The 20,874-nt window shown below is 42.0% G+C and overlaps 1 protein-coding gene across 1 annotated transcript in view; it reads left to right on the top strand.

Moving 5' to 3' along the window:
* The window catches only part of LOC106596808 (transient receptor potential cation channel subfamily M member 5), a 113,420-nt gene that overhangs the window by 21,406 nt on the left and 71,140 nt on the right, over positions 1-20,874 (top strand). Inside the window, exons 13-22 of the mRNA XM_045708692.1 lie at positions 8,577-8,700; positions 9,130-9,275; positions 12,086-12,198; positions 12,539-12,640; positions 13,463-13,727; positions 14,670-14,788; positions 16,380-16,512; positions 16,890-17,064; positions 18,508-18,676; positions 19,330-19,508. Coding sequence (XP_045564648.1) covers positions 8,577-8,700; positions 9,130-9,275; positions 12,086-12,198; positions 12,539-12,640; positions 13,463-13,727; positions 14,670-14,788; positions 16,380-16,512; positions 16,890-17,064; positions 18,508-18,676; positions 19,330-19,508 — 1,525 coding nt within the window. The remainder of the gene's footprint in view (positions 1-8,576; positions 8,701-9,129; positions 9,276-12,085; positions 12,199-12,538; positions 12,641-13,462; positions 13,728-14,669; positions 14,789-16,379; positions 16,513-16,889; positions 17,065-18,507; positions 18,677-19,329; positions 19,509-20,874) is intronic.

Genomic DNA, 20,874 nt, shown 5'->3' with positions numbered 1-20,874 from the left:
CAATAAAATGTTTTAATTAACAGTGAACATTATACTCACAAAAGCTCTAAAGGAATAGAAACATTTTAAATGTCATATTATGCCTATATACAGTGTTGTAACGATGTGCAAATAGTTAAAGTACAAAAGGGAAAATAAATAAACTTAAATATTTAGGGAAAATAAACATAAATATGGGTTGTATTTACAAAGTTTTTTGTTCTTCACTGGTTGCCCTTGTGGCAACAGGTCACAAATCTTGCTACTGTGATGGCACACTGTGGTATTTCACCCAATAGATATGGGAGTTTATCAAAATTGGATTGTTTTTCGAATTCTTTGTGGGTCTGTGTAACCCGAGGGAAATATGTGTCTCTAATATGGTCATACATTTGGCAGGAGGTTAGGAAGTGCAGCTCAGTTTGTACCTCCATTTTGTTGGCAGTGTGAAAATCGCCTGTCTTCTCTTCTCTTGGCGGCCTTTCTCAATAGCAAGGCTATGCTCACTGAGTCTGTACATAGTCAAAGCTTTCGTTAATTTTGGGTCAGTCACGGTGATCAGGTATTCTGCCACTGTGTACTCTCTATTTAGGGACAAATAGATTTCTAGTTTGCTCGGTTTATTTATTATTTCCATGGCTTCCTTTTAGGTGGTTGTAGAATTTAATGTCTCTTTTCTGGATTTTGATAATTAGCAGGTATTGGCCTAATCTCTGCTCTGCATGCATTATTTATTTATTTATTTATTTATTTTTTGAATATTTTATTTTTGCATTTTCCAATTAAGAACATTCAAAACAAAAGTGAAAATATGTTAGACAACAAAGGACAAAGTGACGGTAACAGACGAGCGTAATAAAAAATAAAAATTATATATACGGGCATACATAATACATAAAAAACATACATAAATCATAATAAAATAAATATTAATAATAATAATGAGACATTGATTCATATGGTCACCTGCTGTAAGCTACATATTATACATTACGTGTGAAACATTATATAAGAATTATATAGAGATTCAATCAATGTGGTGTGGGGGGAGATTCTCCATATAGTCAATAAAAGGTTGCCAAATTCTGTAAAATGTCTTTAACTTATTCCTCAAGCATTAAGTGATTTTCTCCAGTGGGATACAACTATTAACTTCCGATAGCCACATTGCCACTGGTAGGGGGGAATCCGATTTCCATTTCAAGGCAATACATTTCTTGGCAATCGCTAGCAATATTTCTGTTAGCTTTATAGTATGACTTTGCCTAAGATTGGTGTTAGTATAGTTACCCAGTAGGCAGACCTCGGGGTCTAAAGGGAATGCAACCCCGTGGATTGAGGATATGGTATCGCATACCCCCTGCCAGAAACCATGTAGTTTTGAACACTGCCAAGTGGAATGGAGGAATGTTCCTTCATCTGAGCCACATCTAAAACATAGGGAGGAGATATCAGGATTGAACTTGTGCAGTCTAGATGGGGTGATATAGAGCTGATGGAGGAAATTAAACTGGATCAATCTGTATCTGGAGTTCAATGTGGATGTAACACCATCCCTGCATAGGTCACTCCATAGGCCCTCATCAAGATCAATACCCAGATCTTTTTCCCATCTAAGTCGGGGTTTATCTAGCTCAGGCAGTGTTAGTACTGACATTAGAGCATCGTAAACACGGGAAATGGTCTTGAGTAGTGGTTGGTCTGCATGGCAGAATTGTTCAATAGGTGACATCTTAGGTAGGTTCCATTGTCCCTTGAGAGTCACCCTAATAAAGTCTCGTAGTTGTAGGTAGCTAAAGAAGTCCCTGTTAGACAAGTGGTATTTCTGTTTCAGCTGTTCAAAAGACATAAGAACTCCCTCCTCATAACAGTGTTCCAGAAGAGTGATCCCCTTATCAGACCATGGTCTAAAGTTACTATTCTGGAAAAACATAGGGATCAATCTATTGTTCCATAAAGGGGTTTTAGGGGAGAGAAATCCCCCTCGTCCGAACAGCTCATGCAGTTTACACCATGCCAGGACAGAATGTATGATTAAAGGGTTGTCTGTGATGGTTTTTATAGATTTTCTGTCCCATTTGTAAAACAATTCTGCCCCCGTGTCATCATTCATCTCAAGCTTTTCAATGTTCAACCATGAGGGGGAGGGACCATTGTCAAACCTCTGAGCCAGAAACCTAGACTGAGCAGCCCAGTAGTACATTCTAAAATTGGGGAGGTTTAAGCCCCCTTGACCGTAATCCAGGGTCAGTTTGTCCAGGCTAACCCTCGGGGTTTTGCCATGCCAGATAAACCGTCTGGTCAGCTTGTCAAGAGAGGAAAAGAATGCTGCGGGCACAGGGATAGGGAGAGATTGAAACAAATATAGAAATCTGGGCAGGATATTCATTTTAATCACATTGATTCTACCCAGTAGGGTGAGAGGCAAGTCCATCCACCTACACAGGTCACCCTCCACCTTCTGCAACAAGCCGGCCAGATTGAGTTTATAGAGGTTGTTCAGGTTACCATCCACCATTATGCCCAAATATGTGAAGCCCAAATATGTGAAAACCCATCGAAAAGGAAACTTGTGCTTGATGGTATGATGGTCAAAGACAGACAGCGGTAAGATTTCGCTTTTATCGAAGTTAACCTTATATCCAGAGAAAGAGCTATAACACTGTAGTAGGATCTACAAGTGAGAGAGGGAGTGTTCTGGGTTTGTTAGAAATAAGATAAGGTCGTCCGCAAAGAGTGATAGTTTATGGGTATGGGGGCCCACCTCAAAGCCATGTATGTCAGGGCACGATCTAATAGCCTCAGCCAACGGTTCGATGGCGAGGGCAAAGAGGTGGGGGCTAATTGGGCAACCTTGTCTGTTCCCCCTATAGAGAGGGAAAGAGGAGGAAGTAATCCCATTGGTAGCAATCCTAGCTTTAGGAGATTTGTAGAGTGATTTTATCAAATTTACAAAAACGGTACCTAAACCAAACTTTTCCAAGACGCGAAAGAGGTATGGCCATTCAACCCTATCAAAGGCCTTTTCAGCGTCGAGGGAGACTGCGACACTAGGTATTTTGTTTTTGTTAGCAAGGTGAATTATATCAAAGAACCTTCTGAGATTATTGGAGGACAGTCTATTAATTATGAAGCCAGTCTGATCTGGGTTGACCAACAGGGGAAGACATGACTCCAGTCTCTTAGATAGCATCTTGGTGACCAGTTTACAATCTGTGTTAAGGAGAGAGATTGGTCTATAGGAGGCGCACTTTAGCGGGTTTTTCCCTTTCTTGTGGATTACAGTAATCACTGCTTGAGAGAAAGACTCTGGAAAGCAGTTGTCTTCCCCGGCTTTTTTAAGTACCTCCATGAGGTAGGGGACCAACAGCTCCCTAAATTCTTTATAGACCTCTGGAGGGAAGCCATCCTCCCCAGGAGATTTATTAGAAGGTAAGGATTTAATGGCTTCCACCAATTCAGGAACAGAGAAGTTTTCACTCAGGCGCTCTCTGTCTTCCTCTGACAGGCATGGGAGGTTGAGAGAGGAGAGAAAGGAGTCGATCTCCGATAGATCATCGCTTGATTGGGAAGTGTAGAGGTCTTCATAGTATTTCTTAAAGGTATTATTAATTTCGGTAGGGTCGAAAGATATCTCATTAGTAAGGGTTTCTATAGCATTAATTGTCCTCTTACTTTCCTCTGCTTTCAGTTGCCATGCCAGTACTTTGTGAGCTTTCTCTCCAAGCTCGTAATAACGCTGTTTTGATTTAGTGATGGCCCTCTCAGCTTGATATGTGTTCAGAATATTATATTTCAGTTTTTTATTTACCAAAAGCCTATATAGATCTTTAGTCGGGCCTCTTTGGTAGGTTTTCTCCAGCTCAGAGATTTCAGATTCAAGGACATTCAGTTCCGCACCGTATTTTCTCTTCAACCCTTTAGTATAGGAAATGATCTGTCCCCTCAGATAGGCTTTCAATGTGTCCCAAAGAATGAAACTGTCAGGAGCGGAGGGTTTGTTTGTCAAAGTAAAAATATTGATCTGCTCTTTGATAAATGCACAAAATTCTGGTTGCTTTAGGAGTGTAGGATTTAGTCTCCATCTATATGCTCCGTTTACCTTATTAGGAATGGAGATTGATAATACCAGAGGAGAATGGTCGCTAAGCAATCTGGGGAGATACTCGATATCTAACACTCTATGAAACAGTTGGGTCGATAGTAAAAAGTTATCTATGCGTGTGTGTGTCTTGTGTGGGTGTGAATAAAAAGAGTAGTCCCTATCCTGTGGGTGCAACTGTCTCCAGATGTCTAGTAAATTAAGATCTTTCATGAATGACATGGTGAGCTTGGCGGCTTTGGTAAGAAGGGAGGGTTTATCCGAGGACCTATCAAGGACTGTATCTAAACAAAAATGTAGATCTCCTCCAACCAGTAGCCATCCTGGTGGTGCTTGAGCGACCTGAAGGAAGACATTCTGTATAAACATATGGTCATCGAAGTTAGGAGCATAAATATTCAGCAGGGTCCAAGACTCTGAAAACATATGCCCCTGCACCAAAACAAACCTGCCCGAGGGATCAGAGATGGTGTTGTTGACGCAGAAGGGGAGATGTCTACTTATCAAAATTGCAGTTCCTCTTGCTTTGGAGTTAAAAGAGGATGCAAAAACTTGTCCTACCCATTCCCTCTTCAATTTCTTGTGTTCGCTGGCTGTAAGATGTGTTTCTTGTAGAAACACAATATCGGCCTTTAATTTCTTAAGGTATGTATAGACTCTTTTCCTTTTAATCGGACTGTTAAGGCCTTTTATGTTGAATGTGACATATTTTAGTGGATTAAGCATAGGTTGGGTTTGAAATATGTAACCGAATGGAAATCTCTCATATGTAAATAGTCAGGAAATGTTTCAACTTTGGTTTGAACACAGAAGTGACCTATGTGCCTCTTTAGGAAGGAAACAACAATAAACATGGAAAAAAAGGGGAAAAAAAACCCACCCACCCCGATTGTCAGACTAAAACAACAATCCCAACAATCAAACATGAATATACTTGTAGAGATACGTTGCTGCTCGCTTTCCACCTTACTCTTACTAGCTAAACCTTGGCGTAAACTAAAACCTGCGAGCTCTCTAATTTGAAAACAAACGTTGTGAATAAGCATTTATGGCTGAATAATTACTGCCCACGGTAAGGGCTGCTTGAGTCTCTTTTCGGGAGAGGAGAAACATAAATGGGGGGGAAGCGGTGGGCCTAAACCCACTTATTGCTTCGTCCAGTGGATATTGACTAAACCAAAATATAGTCTCCTGTAAATGTAATAGAACTCACCCCGGGGAAAAACGGTTAGTTGAAAATGTACAAATCAATTATAGCGACCGGATAGCGGGGTAGACGGATCCGATATCAGCAGATCAGTCCAGATAAGAGAAAACAAACAGATTGGATCTTATCCCCCAGAGAGACCGGTTTTCAGTCGCGGTTTGGTTCTTTGAGAAAAATGAATACTTCTCCCGGTGTGTTGAAGATATGGCATCGGCCTTTGTACTGAACTTTCATCCGCGCAGGGTGGATGAGGTAGCCGGTGATGTTCTTCTCCTTCAGTGCTTTGGCGGCAGGTCTGAACTGCTTGCGACGTCTGGCGAGATCGGCACTCGTATCCGGGAAAAGGCTGACCCTCTTGCCATCGAAGGTGATGTCCCCTTTGGCTCTTGCGAGTTGCAGTATCTTCTCTCTGTCTTGGAAACGGAGGAACCTGACCAGAACGGCACGTGGGGGCTCCTCTGGCCGGGGTTTCGGCGCTGATGTTCTGTGGGTGCGTTCGATTTCCAGCGGCTTGGTGAAGTTGATTATGCCTAGGACATCCGGGATCCATTGAGTGAAGAAGCGGACCGGGTCATGGCCCTCGCTGTCCTCTTTCAATCCCACCACACGGATATTACTGCGTCTGCTCTGGTTCTCCATCTGGTCTACTTTGTTTTTGAGGTAGGCATTATCCTTCTGCAGTTCTATCAGAACCTGGTCATGTCGAGCGACGGTGTCCTCAACTGTGCTAATGCGCATCTCGGCCTCAGTCGTTCTCAGAAGGAGATCATTCATGGAGGATTTCAGGTCGTCGATGGAAGAATGGAGTTCAGCCGATTTCTTGTCAATTTTCATAGAAAGACCTTTGTTACCATCCTGAATTTCCCGGAGGAGAGTAGCCAGCATGTCTTGCGAGGCTGCCGAGAGCAATAGTCTGGAACCGTCGTCTGAAATATGAGGGCTAATGCTAAACTTGCTAGCTGTGGCGTTATCGTTGTCTTGGGATTCAACGACGTTTTGGTCGTCCTTCTTGCCTCTCGGTCGGAGGTCCATGGCTCTTTGGGAAGGTAAGTATTTGACAATTTATCAGCCGATGTTAGAATATTGTTTCAACGTTGTTATTTAGGTAATAATAGGATAAATTTCAAGAGCTCGGTTTGTCAACGTCTGTTCAGCTCCGCGGCATCACGTGTCTCCATTATTTGGTGTTTTACGTTGAACACAGAGGATATTTGTGCAGAATTCTGCATGTGGAGTCTCAATTTGGTGTTTATCTCATTTTGCGAATTCTTGGTTGGTGAGCGGATCTCAGACCTCACAACCATAAAGGGCAATGGGTTCTATAACTGATTCAAGTATTTTTAGCCAGATCCTAATTGAGATGTTGAATTTTATGTTCCATTTGATGGCGTAGAAGGCCCTTCTTGCCTTGTCTCTCAGATCGTTCACAGCTTTGTGGAAGTTACCTGTGGCGCTGATGTTTAGGCCGAGGTATGTATCGTTTTCTTTGTGTGCTCTTGGGCAACGGTGTCTAGATGGAATTTGTATTTGTGTTCCTGGCAAGTGGACCTTTTTTAGAACACCCTTATTTTTGTCTTACTGAGATTTACTGTCAGGACCCAATTCTAACAGAATCTGTGCTGAAGATCTAGGTGCTGCTGTAGGCCCTCCTTGGTTGGGGACAGAAGCACCAGATCATCAGCAATCAGTAGACATTTGACTTCAGATTCTAGTAGGGTGAGGCCGGGTGCTGCAGACTTCTAGGGCCCTCGTCAATTAGTTGATATATATGTTGAAGAGGGTGGGGCTCAAGCTGCATCCCTGTCTCACCCCACGGCCCTGTGTAAAGAAATATGTGTGTTTTTTGCCAATTTTAACTGCACTCTTGTTGTTTGTGTCGTATGTTTTTCCCCCAACACAGCTTTCCATCCATTTGTATAGCAGACCCTCATGCCAAATTGAGTCAAAAGCTTTTTTGAAATCAACAAATCATGAGAAGACTTTGCCTTTGTTTTGGTTTGTTTATTTGTCAATTAGGGTGTGACTACGTGACTACGTGGTCTGTGATACGGTAATTTGTTAAAAAGCCAGTTTGATATTTGCTCAGTACATTGTTTTCACTGAGGAAATGTGCAAGTCTGCTGTTAATGATAATGTAGAGGATTTCCCCAAGGTTGCTGTTGACGCAAATCCCACGGTAGTTATTGGGGTCAAATTTGTCTCCACTTTTGTGGATTGGGGTGATCAGTCCTTGATTCCAAATATTGTGGAAGATGTCGGAGCTGAGGATGATGTTAAAGAGTTTAAGTATAGCCAATTAGAATTTGTTGTCTATATATTTTATCATTTCATTGAGGATACCATCAACACCACAGGTCTTTTTGGGTTGGAGGGTTTGAATTTTGTGCTGTAGTTCATTCATTGTAATTGGAGAATCCAGTGGGTTCTGGTAGTCTTTAATAGTTGATTCTAAGATTTGTATTTGATCATGCATATGTTTTTGCAGTTTGTTCTTTGTTATAGATGCAAAAAGATGTGAAGTGGTTTATCCATAAATCTAAATTTTGGATAGATAACTCTTTCCCAGAAGTGGTTAGATTCTATAGATTCCTCGATTACATTGAACTGATTTCTGACGTGCTGTTCCTTCTTTTTCCATAGTGTATTTCTGTTCTGTTTTAGTGATTCACCATAGTGAAGGCGTAGACTCAGGTTTTCTGGGTCTCTATGTTTTTGGTTGGATAGGTTTCTCAATTTCTTTCTTTGGTTTTTGCATTCTTCATCAAACCATCTGTCATTGTTGTTAATTTTCTTAGGTTGTCTGCTTGAAATTTTTAGATTTGATAGGGAAGCTGAGAGGTCAAATATACTGTTTAGGTTTTCTACTGCCAAGTTTACACCTTCACTATTACAGTGAAACGTTTTTTCCAGGAAGTTATCTAAAAGGGATTGAATTTGTTGTTGCCTAATTATTTTTTGGTAGGTTTCCACACTACTTTCCTTCTATCTATAGCATTTCTTAATATTATTCAGTTCCTTTAGCTTTGATGCCTCATGATTGAGTATTGCTCTGTTCAAGTCTCCCTCTCTCTCCCTCTCTCTCCCTCTCTGTCTCTGTCTCCCTCTCTGTCTCTGTCTCTGTCTCTGACTCTGTCTCTGTCTCTGTTGCTGTCTCTCTCTCTCTCTCTCTCTCTCTCTCTCTCTCTGTGTCTCTCTGTGTCTCTCTGTGTCTCTCTCTCTCTGTCTCTCTGTCTCTCTGTCTCTCTCTCTGTCTCTCTCTCTCTCTCTCTCTCTCTCTCTGTGGTCCAGGGTCCTGAGGCTGTAGCTGCGGCTCTAGCTGGTTATAAGATCCTGAAAGAGATGTCTGGCCTGGAGTCAGAGGCAGAGTCAGCACGCAGTATGAAGGAGGCCAAGTATGAGCAGTTTGCCCTAGGTGAGAGACACGAGGAGCATGTAGGCACACACACACACACACACGCGCGCGCACACACACACACACACACACACACACACACACACACACACACACACACACACACACACACACACACACACACACACACACACACACACACACACACACACACACACACACACACACACTGGATAAAACATGCATGACATAATGCTCTGGGATCACAAACCATCACTTAGTTGAAAAATACCACTAAGACAAAGATGTTCCCTGAAAGTATCTATTTCCTAGGAAATTCTCCTGGGGTTAGAATTCACAGTGAGATCATCACAAGATAAGAATCTAGATACAACCAATGCCTATATAACAAGCAGACAAAAGCAAGATTTGAATGGTGTGAAGTCTTGGTAAGTGTGTTGAGTCTGGTGTGTGTGTATGTGTTGCCAGATCTGTTTGGGGAGTGCTACTCTAACAGTGAGGACAGGGCCTATGCTCTTCTGGTGAGAAGGACCCGCTGCTGGAATCAATCCACCGTCCTCAACCTGGCAACCGAGGCTGATGCCAAGTGCTTCTTCGCCCACGATGGAGTTCAGGTAGGCTACGGTAACACGTGCAGGCACACATAGACACACTGAAAGAGACATGTGGCCTCCTTACTTTTAATCTCGATGTTCCATAAACAAATGAAACATTAGATAGATTTGACTGTGTACACAGACAATATTCACAGAGTCCTCTTGGTGTGTGACTGTGTGTTGATAGGTGTGTTTTATGGGGTGATGTGCCCTCTGCTGGTTTCAGTGTTGATAGGTGTGTTTGACAGGGTGATGTGTCCTCTGCTGGTTTCAGTGTTGATAGGTGTGTTTGACAGGGTGATGTGCCCTCTGCTGGTTTCAGTGTTGATAGGTGTGTTTTACGGGGTGATGTGCCCTCTGCTGGTTTCAGTGTTGATAGGTGTGTTTGACAGGGTGATGTGTCCTCTGCTGGTTTCAGTGTTGATAGGTGTGTTTGACAGGGTGATGTGCCCTCTGCTGGTTTCAGTGTTGATAGGTGTGTTTGACAGGGTGATGTGCCCTCTGCTGGTTTCAGTGTTGATAGGTGTGTTTTACGGGGTGATGTGCCCTCTGCTGGTTTCAGTGTTGATAGGTGTGTTTTATGGGGTGATGTGTCCTCTGCTGGTTTCAGTGTTGATAGGTGTGTTTTATGGGGTGATGTGCCCTCTGCTGGTTTCAGTGTTGATAGGTGTGTTTGACAGGGTGATGTGTCCTCTGCTGGTTTCAGTGTTGATAGGTGTGTTTTATGGGGTGATGTGCCCTCTGCTGGTTTCAGTGTTGATAGGTGTGTTTGACAGGGTGATGTGCCCTCTGCTGGTTTCAGTGTTGATAGGTGTGTTTTACGGGGTGATGTGCCCTCTGCTGGTTTCAGTGTTGATAGGTGTGTTTGACAGGGTGATGTCCTCTGCTGGTTTCAGTGTTGATAGGTGTGTTTGACAGGGTGATGTGCCCTCTGCTGGTTTCAGTGTTGATAGGTGTGTTTTATGGGGTGATGTGCCCTCTGCTGGTTTCAGTGTTGATAGGTGTGTTTTATGGGGTGATGTGCCCTCTGCTGGTTTCAGTGTTGATAGGTGTGTTTTATGGGGTGATGTGTCCTCTGCTGGTTTCAGTGTTGATAGGTGTGTTTGACAGGGTGATGTGTCCTCTGCTGGTTTCAGTGTTGATAGGTGTGTTTTATGGGGTGATGTGCCCTCTGCTGGTTTCAGTGTTGATAGGTGTGTTTGACAGGGTGATGTGTCCTCTGCTGGTTTCAGTGTTGATAGGTGTGTTTTACAGGGTGATGTGTCCTCTGCTGGTTTCAGTGTTGATAGGTGTGTTTTATGGGGTGATGTGCCCTCTGCTGGTTTCAGTGTTGATAGGTGTGTTTTATGGGGTGATGTGTCCTCTGCTGGTTTCAGTGTTGATAGGTGTGTTTTATGGGGTGATGTGCCCTCTGCTGGTTTCAGTGTTGATAGGTGTGTTTTATGGGGTGATGTGTCCTCTGCTGGTTTCAGTGTTGATAGGTGTGTTTTATGGGGTGATGTGCCCTCTGCTGGTTTCAGTGTTGATAGGTGTGTTTTATGGGGTGATGTGTCCTCTGCTGGTTTCAGTGTTGATAGGTGTGTTTTATGGGGTGATGTGCCCTCTGCTGGTTTCAGTGTTGATAGGTGTGTTTTATGGGGTGATGTGTCCTCTGCTGGTTTCAGTGTTGATAGGTGTGTTTGACAGGGTGATGTCCTCTGCTGGTTTCAGTGTTGATAGGTGTGTTTTATGGGGTGATGTGTCCTCTGCTGGTTTCAGTGTTGATAGGTGTGTTTGACAGGGTGATGTGTCCTCTGCTGGTTTCAGTGTTGATAGGTGTGTTTTATGGGGTGATGTGCCCTCTGCTGGTTTCAGTGTTGATAGGTGTGTTTGACAGGGTGATGTGCCCTCTGCTGGTTTCAGTGTTGATAGGTGTGTTTTACGGGGTGATGTGCCCTCTGCTGGTTTCAGTGTTGATAGGTGTGTTTGACAGGGTGATGTGTCCTCTGCTGGTTTCAGTGTTGATAGGTGTGTTTGACAGGGTGATGTGTCCTCTGCTGGTTTCAGTGTTGATAGGTGTGTTTTATGGGGTGATGTGCCCTCTGCTGGTTTCAGTGTTGATAGGTGTGTTTTATGGGGTGATGTGTCCTCTGCTGGTTTCAGTGTTGATAGGTGTGTTTTATGGGGTGATGTGCCCTCTGCTGGTTTCAGTGTTGATAGGTGTGTTTTATGGGGTGATGTGTCCTCTGCTGGTTTCAGTGTTGATAGGTGTGTTTGACAGGGTGATGTGCCCTCTGCTGGTTTCAGTGTTGATAGGTGTGTTTGACAGGGTGATGTGCCCTCTGCTGGTTTCAGTGTTGATAGGTAATACAATTAGTATGGCCTATGTAATACAATTAGTAGGGCCTATGTAATACAATTAGTATGGCCTATGTAATACAATTAGTATGGCCTATGTAATACAGTTAGTATGGCCTATGTAATACAATTAGTAGGGCCTATGTAATACAATTAGTATGGCCTATGTAATACAATTAGTATGGCCTATGTAATACAATTAGTATGGCCTGTGTAATACAGTTAGTATGGCCTATGTAATACAATTAGTAGGGCCTATGTAATACAATTAGTAGGGCCTATGTAATACAATTAGTATGGCCTATGTAATACAACTAGTATGGCCTATGTAATACAATTAGTAGGGCCTATGTAATACAATTAGTATGGCCTATGTAATACAATTAGTATGGCCTATGTAATACAATTAGTATGGCTTATGTAATACAATTAGTAGGGCCTAAGATAAGGTTGTGTGATAGGTTGGTAACAGCGCTCATGGTTTGTCCCAGGGGTTCCTCACTAAGATCTGGTGGGGGGCGATGACTACAGACACAGCCATCTCCAAACTGGTGCTGTCTTTCTTCTGTCCCCCTCTCATCTGGACCAACCTCATCAAGTTCAGGTCACCACAGAAATCTAGCTTCATATTGTCAATGTTGTCACAGTCATTTCCACAGTACGGTAGGAACCGTAAGAACGTATGTCTGTTGTTGAAGCACAGTGTGTGTGTGTGTGTGTGTGTGTGTGTGTGTGTGTGTGTGTGTGTGTGTGTGTGTGTGTGTGTGTGTGTGTGTGTGTGTGTGTGTGTGTGTGTGTGTGTGTGTGTGTGTGTGTGTGTACGCGTCCGTGTGTGTGTGTATGCGTCCGTATGTGTGTGTATGCGCCCGTTTGTGTGTGTGTGCATGCATCGGCCCTGTCCTCGTCTGTGTAGTCATGTTATCTCTATGTGTGTAATGATGCAGTGATGAGGAGCTAGACAGTCGTGGTGGAGGAGAGGAGCAGTATGTGGAGCTAGACAGTCTGGACACAGAAAAGGCCCTGCTACTAACAGACAATGACCCTTTGTGAGTTATAAAACCATTTATTCTACTTTACCTGCTGTTTATAAAGGGACATAAAATGTAGTCAACTTTGTTCTAAGGGCAGAAAGAATCTGATTGGTTTAGGGCAGAACAAATACGATTGGTTTCTAGGTCAATGGGCAGAGTTTAACAGATGCACAACTTTTGAAAACATGGCGGAGGTTTGAACTGAGAATATTGTAAATAAAACTTTGAGTTACAAGTTGTAACATTTTGAAATCATTATTGTGTTACAGTAGTCATACAAATGTGACAACACCTCTAAAATACAGCTGGTCTCATGACTAGAAGGAAAGAGCAAAATAGAGCTAGCTAGCTTGGTCTCAAATATACCAGTAAATCAGCTCCCACTTTCCTTATCAAAATATTTTGTTTTATAAGCTATATGAACTTAACAATTGGAATGGACAGTTATGTTTCCCTGAGGGCAGAAACGTAAAATGTTAAGCTATATGTAGCTTAGCTGAGCAGGGCACTACTTCCTACTAAGGTTGAATTATAAAATAGAAATAGCTAGCAAGCTAGGTCAAAAATCTGCCAGGAGGTCAGTTAACATTTATTTTATTAAAAGTTTAGTTGAATAAGCTATATAAACAATTGTTCTGCCCTAAACCAATCAGATTATGTATGTCCTTAGAACAAAGTTGACTACACTTCATGTCAACCTGCCTTTTAGCAGCCTTGTGAGCCAGCCAGTTTGGTAATACGAGGCTAGAAGTTTGTGGACTGTTGAAGAACACTGTATATTAAAAAATTATATTCAAGTAAAATTCTCAATTTTCAATTTGTTGTATGGTGTTCCAGAGACTCAGGTGGTCCTCCTGGTGGCGTGGAGGGCCAGAGCAGTGCAGCCGTGTGGTGGCGTTTCCTGCTGCGTCGCTGGCGTCGCTTCTGGAGCGCCCCGGTCACTGTGTTCCTAGGCAACGTCATCATGTACTTTGCCTTCCTCATCCTGTTCACCTACGTGCTCCTGCTGGACTTTCGTCCTCCGCCCCCCACGGGTCCTGGGGCCCCTGAGATCATGCTCTACTTCTGGGTCTTCACCCTGGTGCTGGAGGAGCTGAGACAGGTATGATGACGTCACGGGCTGGATCTGAACTCGGGTCTCCCACGAGAAAAACCAACGTCTTAATTGTTAGACCAAGAGGAAATGTCCTTGTAGGGCTGAGGGTGACACTGGCAAAGCTACCTCAGGAGACCATGAGCCCAACTCATGTCATCATCATTGACATCACTTCCCATGGGTTTTGATTTACATTTGTTCGAGTTGTCAACTAACGTGAATTCAATGTGAAAATTAAATAAAAGAATTACCATGTCATTGGATTAAGGTTAAAAGTTGGGGTGAATTTTTTTTCACATAATTTTTTGTTGTTGAAATTACGTGGAAACAACATTGATTCAACCAGTTTTTGCCTTGTGGGCTCCCGAGTGGCGCAGCGGTCTAAGGCACTGCATCTCAGTGTAAGATGCGTCACTACATTACCTGGTTTGAATCCAGGCTGTATCTCATCCGGCCGTGATTGGGAGTCCCATACGGCGACGCACAATTGGCCCAGCGTCGTCTGAGTTAGGGTTTGGCTGGGGTAGGCCGTCATTGTAAATAAGAATTTGTTCTGACTTGCCTAGTTAAATAAAGGTTACATAGCACAATATGTGTGTCTGAAATGGCACCCTAGTCCCTACATACTGAACTACTTTCGACAAGGGCCCTGTTCAGAACACTAAGTAGTGCACTAAGGAATAGGGTTCCATTTTAGTGCTTCTCAACTCTGTTCCTCAGGTACTCTTATCAGCTATTTGATAAGTTGCATCAGGTGTGCGGCTAGACAAAATATGTGCAGCGTTGAGGATACTCGTGGACTGTTGCTGAGGACAAATCTATTTTTAGCCTGGGGAAATCTGACATAAATTACTCAAACTACCTGGAAATATACACAAATAGAATGATACTGCTAATTGTGATGTTCTAAAAGAGTGAACTAACACTTTATTGACCTGGGTGATGCAGAGTTTCTTCACAGACGAAGACATGAGCATCCTGAAGAAATTCAAGCTGTACGTGGAGGACAACTGGAACAAGTGTGACATGGTGGCCATCTCACTCTTCGTAATTGGTGTGTCCTGCAGGTGAGCAGAGTCCTCTTCCTCTCTTGCAACCAACAAAGTTCCATCTATATGCAGATGATACAGTTATAGATTAATGTGCTCCTTCTCTGGTTCAGGCTGTTGAAGAGCTCCAGACTGCTTTTCAGTCACTGCAGGCCTCACCTTATGGTCTCAAACTGGTCTTTAATATACAAAAAAACTACATTCATGACCTTTACCAGAGCTAGAAGTCTGCCAGAGAAGGTTAGCATTGTCACATCTGGTGGCTTAGCCATTGAAAAAGTGTCATCCTACAAATACCTAGATATTTGGTTGGATAACAAGTTGTCCTTTAAAGTTCATGTGGATAATCTTGTGACAAAGCTTAAATTGAAATTGGGTTTTTATTTTCATAATAAGGCTTGCTTCCCGCTTATGGCTAGAAAGAAGCTTGTTCAGGCCACTTTTCTCTCTGTAATTGATTATGGTGACTTGTTGTATATGCATGCAACCTCCTCCGTCTTACAGAAACTGGACTCTGTTTATCATGCAGCCTTGCGCTTTATTGCAAATGCCAAGTCACTCACCCACCATTGCACATTGTACCAAATGGTAGGTTGGACTTCACTTTATATGCACAGAAAGATACATTTGTATGTGTTCATCTACAAAGCCCTTTTGGGTAAACTCCCTCTTTACGTCTGTAGTCTGGTCTCCTTCACCACTAGCAGTTACCGTACCCCGTCTGCTAGGTGGTTGCTACTTAAAGTCCCCAGGACATTCACAGTATTAGGCAAGACTGCCTTCTATTCTTGTGCACCAGAGGCATGGAATAATCTACAATCCATGCTTCATCTAGATATGTTAGTGCCACTGAATGAATTTAAAATATTGATGATAGACTCTGTTACGGAGGAGTGTAAATGCTTTTTTTTAGGCTGGATCATGTTGTTGTATTGTATTGTTGTATATTTTAATGATGTAATGTATTGATTGTTACTGCCTTCTTGGCCAGGTCTCCCTTGAAAAAGAGGCTCTGGGTCTCAATGGGCTTTTCCAAAAAATGTAAATATACAGGTATAGGATCTTAATTTGACCGGTTTCGTCGCAAGAGTAAAATAACCCTGCAGCAGGAGGATTTGATAAAAAAAAGTGACGATTTCTAACAAGAAATTCGTTTTGATAGGCTACAGTAGGTAGGCTATATGATAGGCTACAGTAGGTAGGCTATATGATAGGCTACAGTAGGTAGGCTATATGATAGGCTACAGTAGGTAGGATATATGATAGGCTACAGTAGGCTATAGTTGTGGTGTGATATCTTGTGATAGAAAGAGAACTGCTGATTTTCAGTAAATTTACTGTATGAAGTGACATTGCTAGTGACATTAACTCCGTACAGCTGGGGTATTCAAATCTGACCCTACGAGGTCCGGGGACTACTGCTGCTTTGGTCTTCTACCTGATAATTCATTGCATCCACCTGGTGTCCCAGGTCTTAATCAGTTCCTGATTAGGGGGAGGAGAATTTTTAAACATTTACAAAAAATCTGTGGAACTGGCTTCGAGGTCCAGATTTGAATTTGAGGGCCATAGTTTAATATAGGACTAATATAGGATGTAATTATGACAGGATGGTGAAAGACACGTATGAGGCGGGACGAACGGTTCTGGCGCTGGACTTCATGGTGTTCACACTGCGTCTTATCCACATCTTCGCCATCCACAAGCAACTGGGGCCCAAGATCATCATTGTGGAGAGGATGGTAAAGTAGAGAACTGTTCAAAAGACAAACATGTATGACCCACAAAGCATGACCCATAAATACAATGTAGCCCAACTAAACCACATTTAGAAAACTCTAATGTATTTGTGTATCAGGGTTGAGGTCAATTCCATTTCAATTCCAGTCAATTCAGAAAGTAAATCAAATTTTAAAAAACAAAACATTTGTCATTGATTATTATTATTTTTCATTGTAATTGTAATTCCAGTGTACTTCTTGAATTGACTGTAATTGACCCCAACCCTGTTGTGTATAAATAGAATTGTGTTTATAACCATACTTTATAACCTGGTACATTTGTGGTGTATGTCAGATGAGGATTACACGTAATGTTTGTGCTCTGTTCTTCCTGGCAGATGAAGGATGTGTTCTTCTTCCTGTTCTTCCTGAGTGTGTGGCTCATAGCGTACGGCGTGGCTACTCAGGCCCTTCTCCACCCCAACGACCCACGCCTAGACTGGGTGTTTCGCAGGGTCCTGTATCGACCCTACCTGCATATCTTCGGCCAGATCCCACTGGAGGAGATTGACGGTGAGATATAATGTTTTCTGTTTTTCTAGCAATGCCTCTGCTCTGTTATAGTCATGTACATGTAGTCCTGTTTACATGTAGTTCAGTTTACATGTAGTTTACATGTAGTTCAGTTTACATGTAGTTCACATGTAGTTCAGTTTACATGTAGTTCACATGTAGTTCAGTTTACATGTAGTTCACATGTAGTTCAGTTTACATGTAGTTCACATGTAGTTCAGTTTACATGTAGTTCACATGTAGTTCAGTTTACATGTAGTGTACATCACAGGAGGTTGGTAGCACCTTAATTGGGGAGGACGAGCTCATGGTCATGTCTGGAATGAAGTAAGTGGAATGGTATCAAATCCATCAAACATATGGTTTATATAGATCCATATTCTCTGTTCCAGCCATTATTATGAGCCATCCTCCCCTCAGCAGCCTCCACTGGTGCACATGTAGTTTACATGTAGTTCCGTTTACATTTAGCTTACATGTAGTTTACTTGTAGTCAGTTTACATGTAGTTTACATGTACTTCCATTTACATTTAGTTCACACATAGCCAGTTTACATGTAGCTCACACATAGCCAGTTTACATGTAGTTCACATGTAGTCAGTTTACATGTAGTTCACACATAGCCAGTTTACATGTAGTTTAGATGTAGTTCAGTTTAAATGTAGTTTACATGTACTTATGTTTATATGTAGTTTACATGTAGATCTGTTTTCATGTCATTTACATGTGGTTCGGTTTACATGTAGTTTACATGTGGTTCCTTTGTCATGTAGTTTTCATGTTGTTCAGTTTACATGTAGTTTACATGTAGTTCAGTTTGCATGTAGTTTACATGTAGTTTACATGTAATTCAGTTCAGCACTGCTTTGCTTTATCTTGGCCAGGTCACAGTTGTAAATGAGAACTTGTTCTCAACTGGTCTTCCTGGTTAAATAAAGGTGAAATAAAAATAATACAAAAAAAAAGATGTAGTTTACATGTAGTTCAGTTTACTTGTAGTTTACATGTAGTTCAGTTTACTTGTAGTGTACATGTAGTTCAGTTTACTTGTAGTTTACATGTAGTTCAGTTTACTTGTAGTGTACATGTATTTCAGTTTACTTGTAGTGTACATGTAGTTCAGTTTACTTGTAGTGTACATGTAGTTCAGTTTACTTGTAGTTTACATGTAGTTCAGTTTACAAGTAGTTTACATGTAGTTTACATGTTGTTGAGTTTACATGTAGTTCAGTTTACATGTAGTTTACATGTAGTTCAGTTTACATGTAGTTTACATGTAGTTCAGTTTCATTGTAGTTTACATGTAGTTCAGTTTCATTGTAGTTTACATGTAGTTCAGTTTACATGTATTTTACATGTAGTTCAGTTTACATGTAGTTTACATGTAGTTCAGTTTCGTTCAGTGGTACATTTTGAAGAACTATCGAATGTAATCTTCCCAGTGGCACGGATGCCTGAGACCAACTGCACCACGGTGATAGAGGAGATCATCATGGGAACTCTGCCCCCTTGTCCCAACATCTACGCCAACTGGCTGGTCATCCTACTGCTGGTCATCTTCTTACTGGTTACCAACGTTCTGCTGCTCAACCTCCTCATCGCCATGTTCAGGTAAGACTCAACACACACGCTACTCTGCAGCTCAGTTGGTAGAACATGGGGCTTGACAACGACAAGATAGTGGGTTAAATTCTCGGGAACCACCCGTATGTAAAATGAAAACATCTGCTAAATGGCAAATATGTACAAGGTCAGACTTAACACACACGTGTTACTCAGGCCACAGTCATCACCCAGGAAAGAATAGTTTACTCTGATGAGGGAGACTCCAAAAACATGTCCCAATTCAGGGCCGAATTCAATGATCATGTGCTGCAAGAACAGAGGTTTTGGATGTATTCATTGACATCCACTGTGTGAAACCAAAATAAACTTGCATGCACAATCATTGAAACGTACTTTTGTTTTGTTTTCTTTGACCCAGAACAGCTGGGTAAAAGTTTTGTTTGAACAAAGCCTATAGACCTACAGAGCTTTTAATGATTGACAGGAAGAGTCTGGCCTGAACTGTGACTGTCTCACACAACCATCTGTTATGATTATTAATAATAATAATAATGATTAAGGTTGTATATTTCACGGGCATACACAATTCAACTGTCTCTTTACCTTGGATTACCACAGAAAAAAGATCAATACTTACTCACATGTATCTCATGCAGTGTAATCTCACTGTGATCTTTCCTCCACCTGCGTGCCTACAGCTACACATTCCAGGTGGTGCAGGGCAACACGGACATCTTCTGGAAGTTCCAGAGGTACAACCTGATCGTGGAGTACCACAGCCGGCCAGCCTTAGCCCCGCCCTTCATCATCATCAGCCACTGCTCCCAGCTCCTCCTCAGCCTGGTCAAGAGGCCTGAGCCCAAACTGGAGCAACTAGGTAGGGCCAGAAACAGACGTATTTACATCGCGTACATACAGACATGTCTAGTTATGTTGGTACATAGTTACACATTCACACATTCATATACAGTACATGTGTTTTTATACATTGTCGGTTGCAGCAGCCCTACTGCACATCGTAGTGTGAACGAATACAACGCAATTCAGTTTAATATGAAACATAACACACATGGACAGTATACAGGTCCTTACACCGTGTTGTTGGTGCTAGTACATAGATACTAACAGAGTGGTGTTGGTGCTAGTATATAGATACTAACAGAGTGGTGTTGGTGCTAGAATATAGATACTAACAGAGTGGTGTTGGTGCTAGAATATAGATACTAACAGAGTGGTATTGGTGCTAGTATATAGATACTAACAGAGTGGTGTTGGTGCTAGTACATAGATACTAACAGAGTGGTGTTGGTGCTAGTATATAGATACTAACAGAGTGGTGTTGGTGCTAGTATATAGATACTAACACCGTGTTGTTGGTGCTAGTACATAGATACTAACAGAGTGTTGTTGGTGCTAGTACATAGATACTAACAGAGTGGTGTTGGTGCTAGTACATAGATACTAACAGAGTGTTGTTGGCGCTAGTACATAGATACTAACAGAGTGGTGTTGGTGCTAGTACATAGATACTAACAGAGTGGTGTTGGTGCTAGTACATAGATACTAACAGAGTGGTGTTGGTGCTAGTACATAGATTTTTACATTTTACATTTACATTTACATTTTAGTCATTTAGCAGACGCTCTTATCCAAAGCGACTTACAGTAGTGAATGCATACATTTCATACATTTTTTTTCCTGTGCTGGCCCCCCATGGGAATCGAACCCACAACCCTGGCGTTGCAAACACCATGCTCTACCAACTGAGCATGGTGTTTGCAACGCATAGATACTAACAGAGTGGTGTTGGTGCTAGTACATAGATACTAACACCGTGTTGTTGGTGCTAGTACATAGATACTAACAGAGTGGTGTTGGTGCTAGTACATAGACACTAACAGAGTGGTGTTGGTGCTAGTATATAGATACTAACAGAGTGGTGTTGGTGCTATTACATAGATACTAACAGAGTGGTGTTGGTGCTAGTACATAGATACTAACAGAGTGTTGTTGGTGCTAGTACATAGATACTAACAGAGTGGTGTTGGTGCTAGTATATAGATACTAACAGAGTGGTGTTGGTGCTAGTACATAGATACTAACAAAGTGGTGTTGGTGCTAGTATATAGATACTAACAGAGTGGTGTTGGTGTTAGTATATAGATACTAACAGAGTGGTGTTGGTGCTAGTACATAGATACTAACAGAGTGCTGTTGGTGCTAGTATATAGATACTAACAGAG

Source organism: Salmo salar, chromosome ssa26, assembly GCF_905237065.1.
Source record: "Salmo salar chromosome ssa26, Ssal_v3.1, whole genome shotgun sequence".
NCBI lineage: Eukaryota > Metazoa > Chordata > Actinopteri > Salmoniformes > Salmonidae > Salmo > Salmo salar.
Note: the sequence above shows the minus strand (reverse complement) of the source record. Positions and strands in the feature narration are given on the sequence as shown.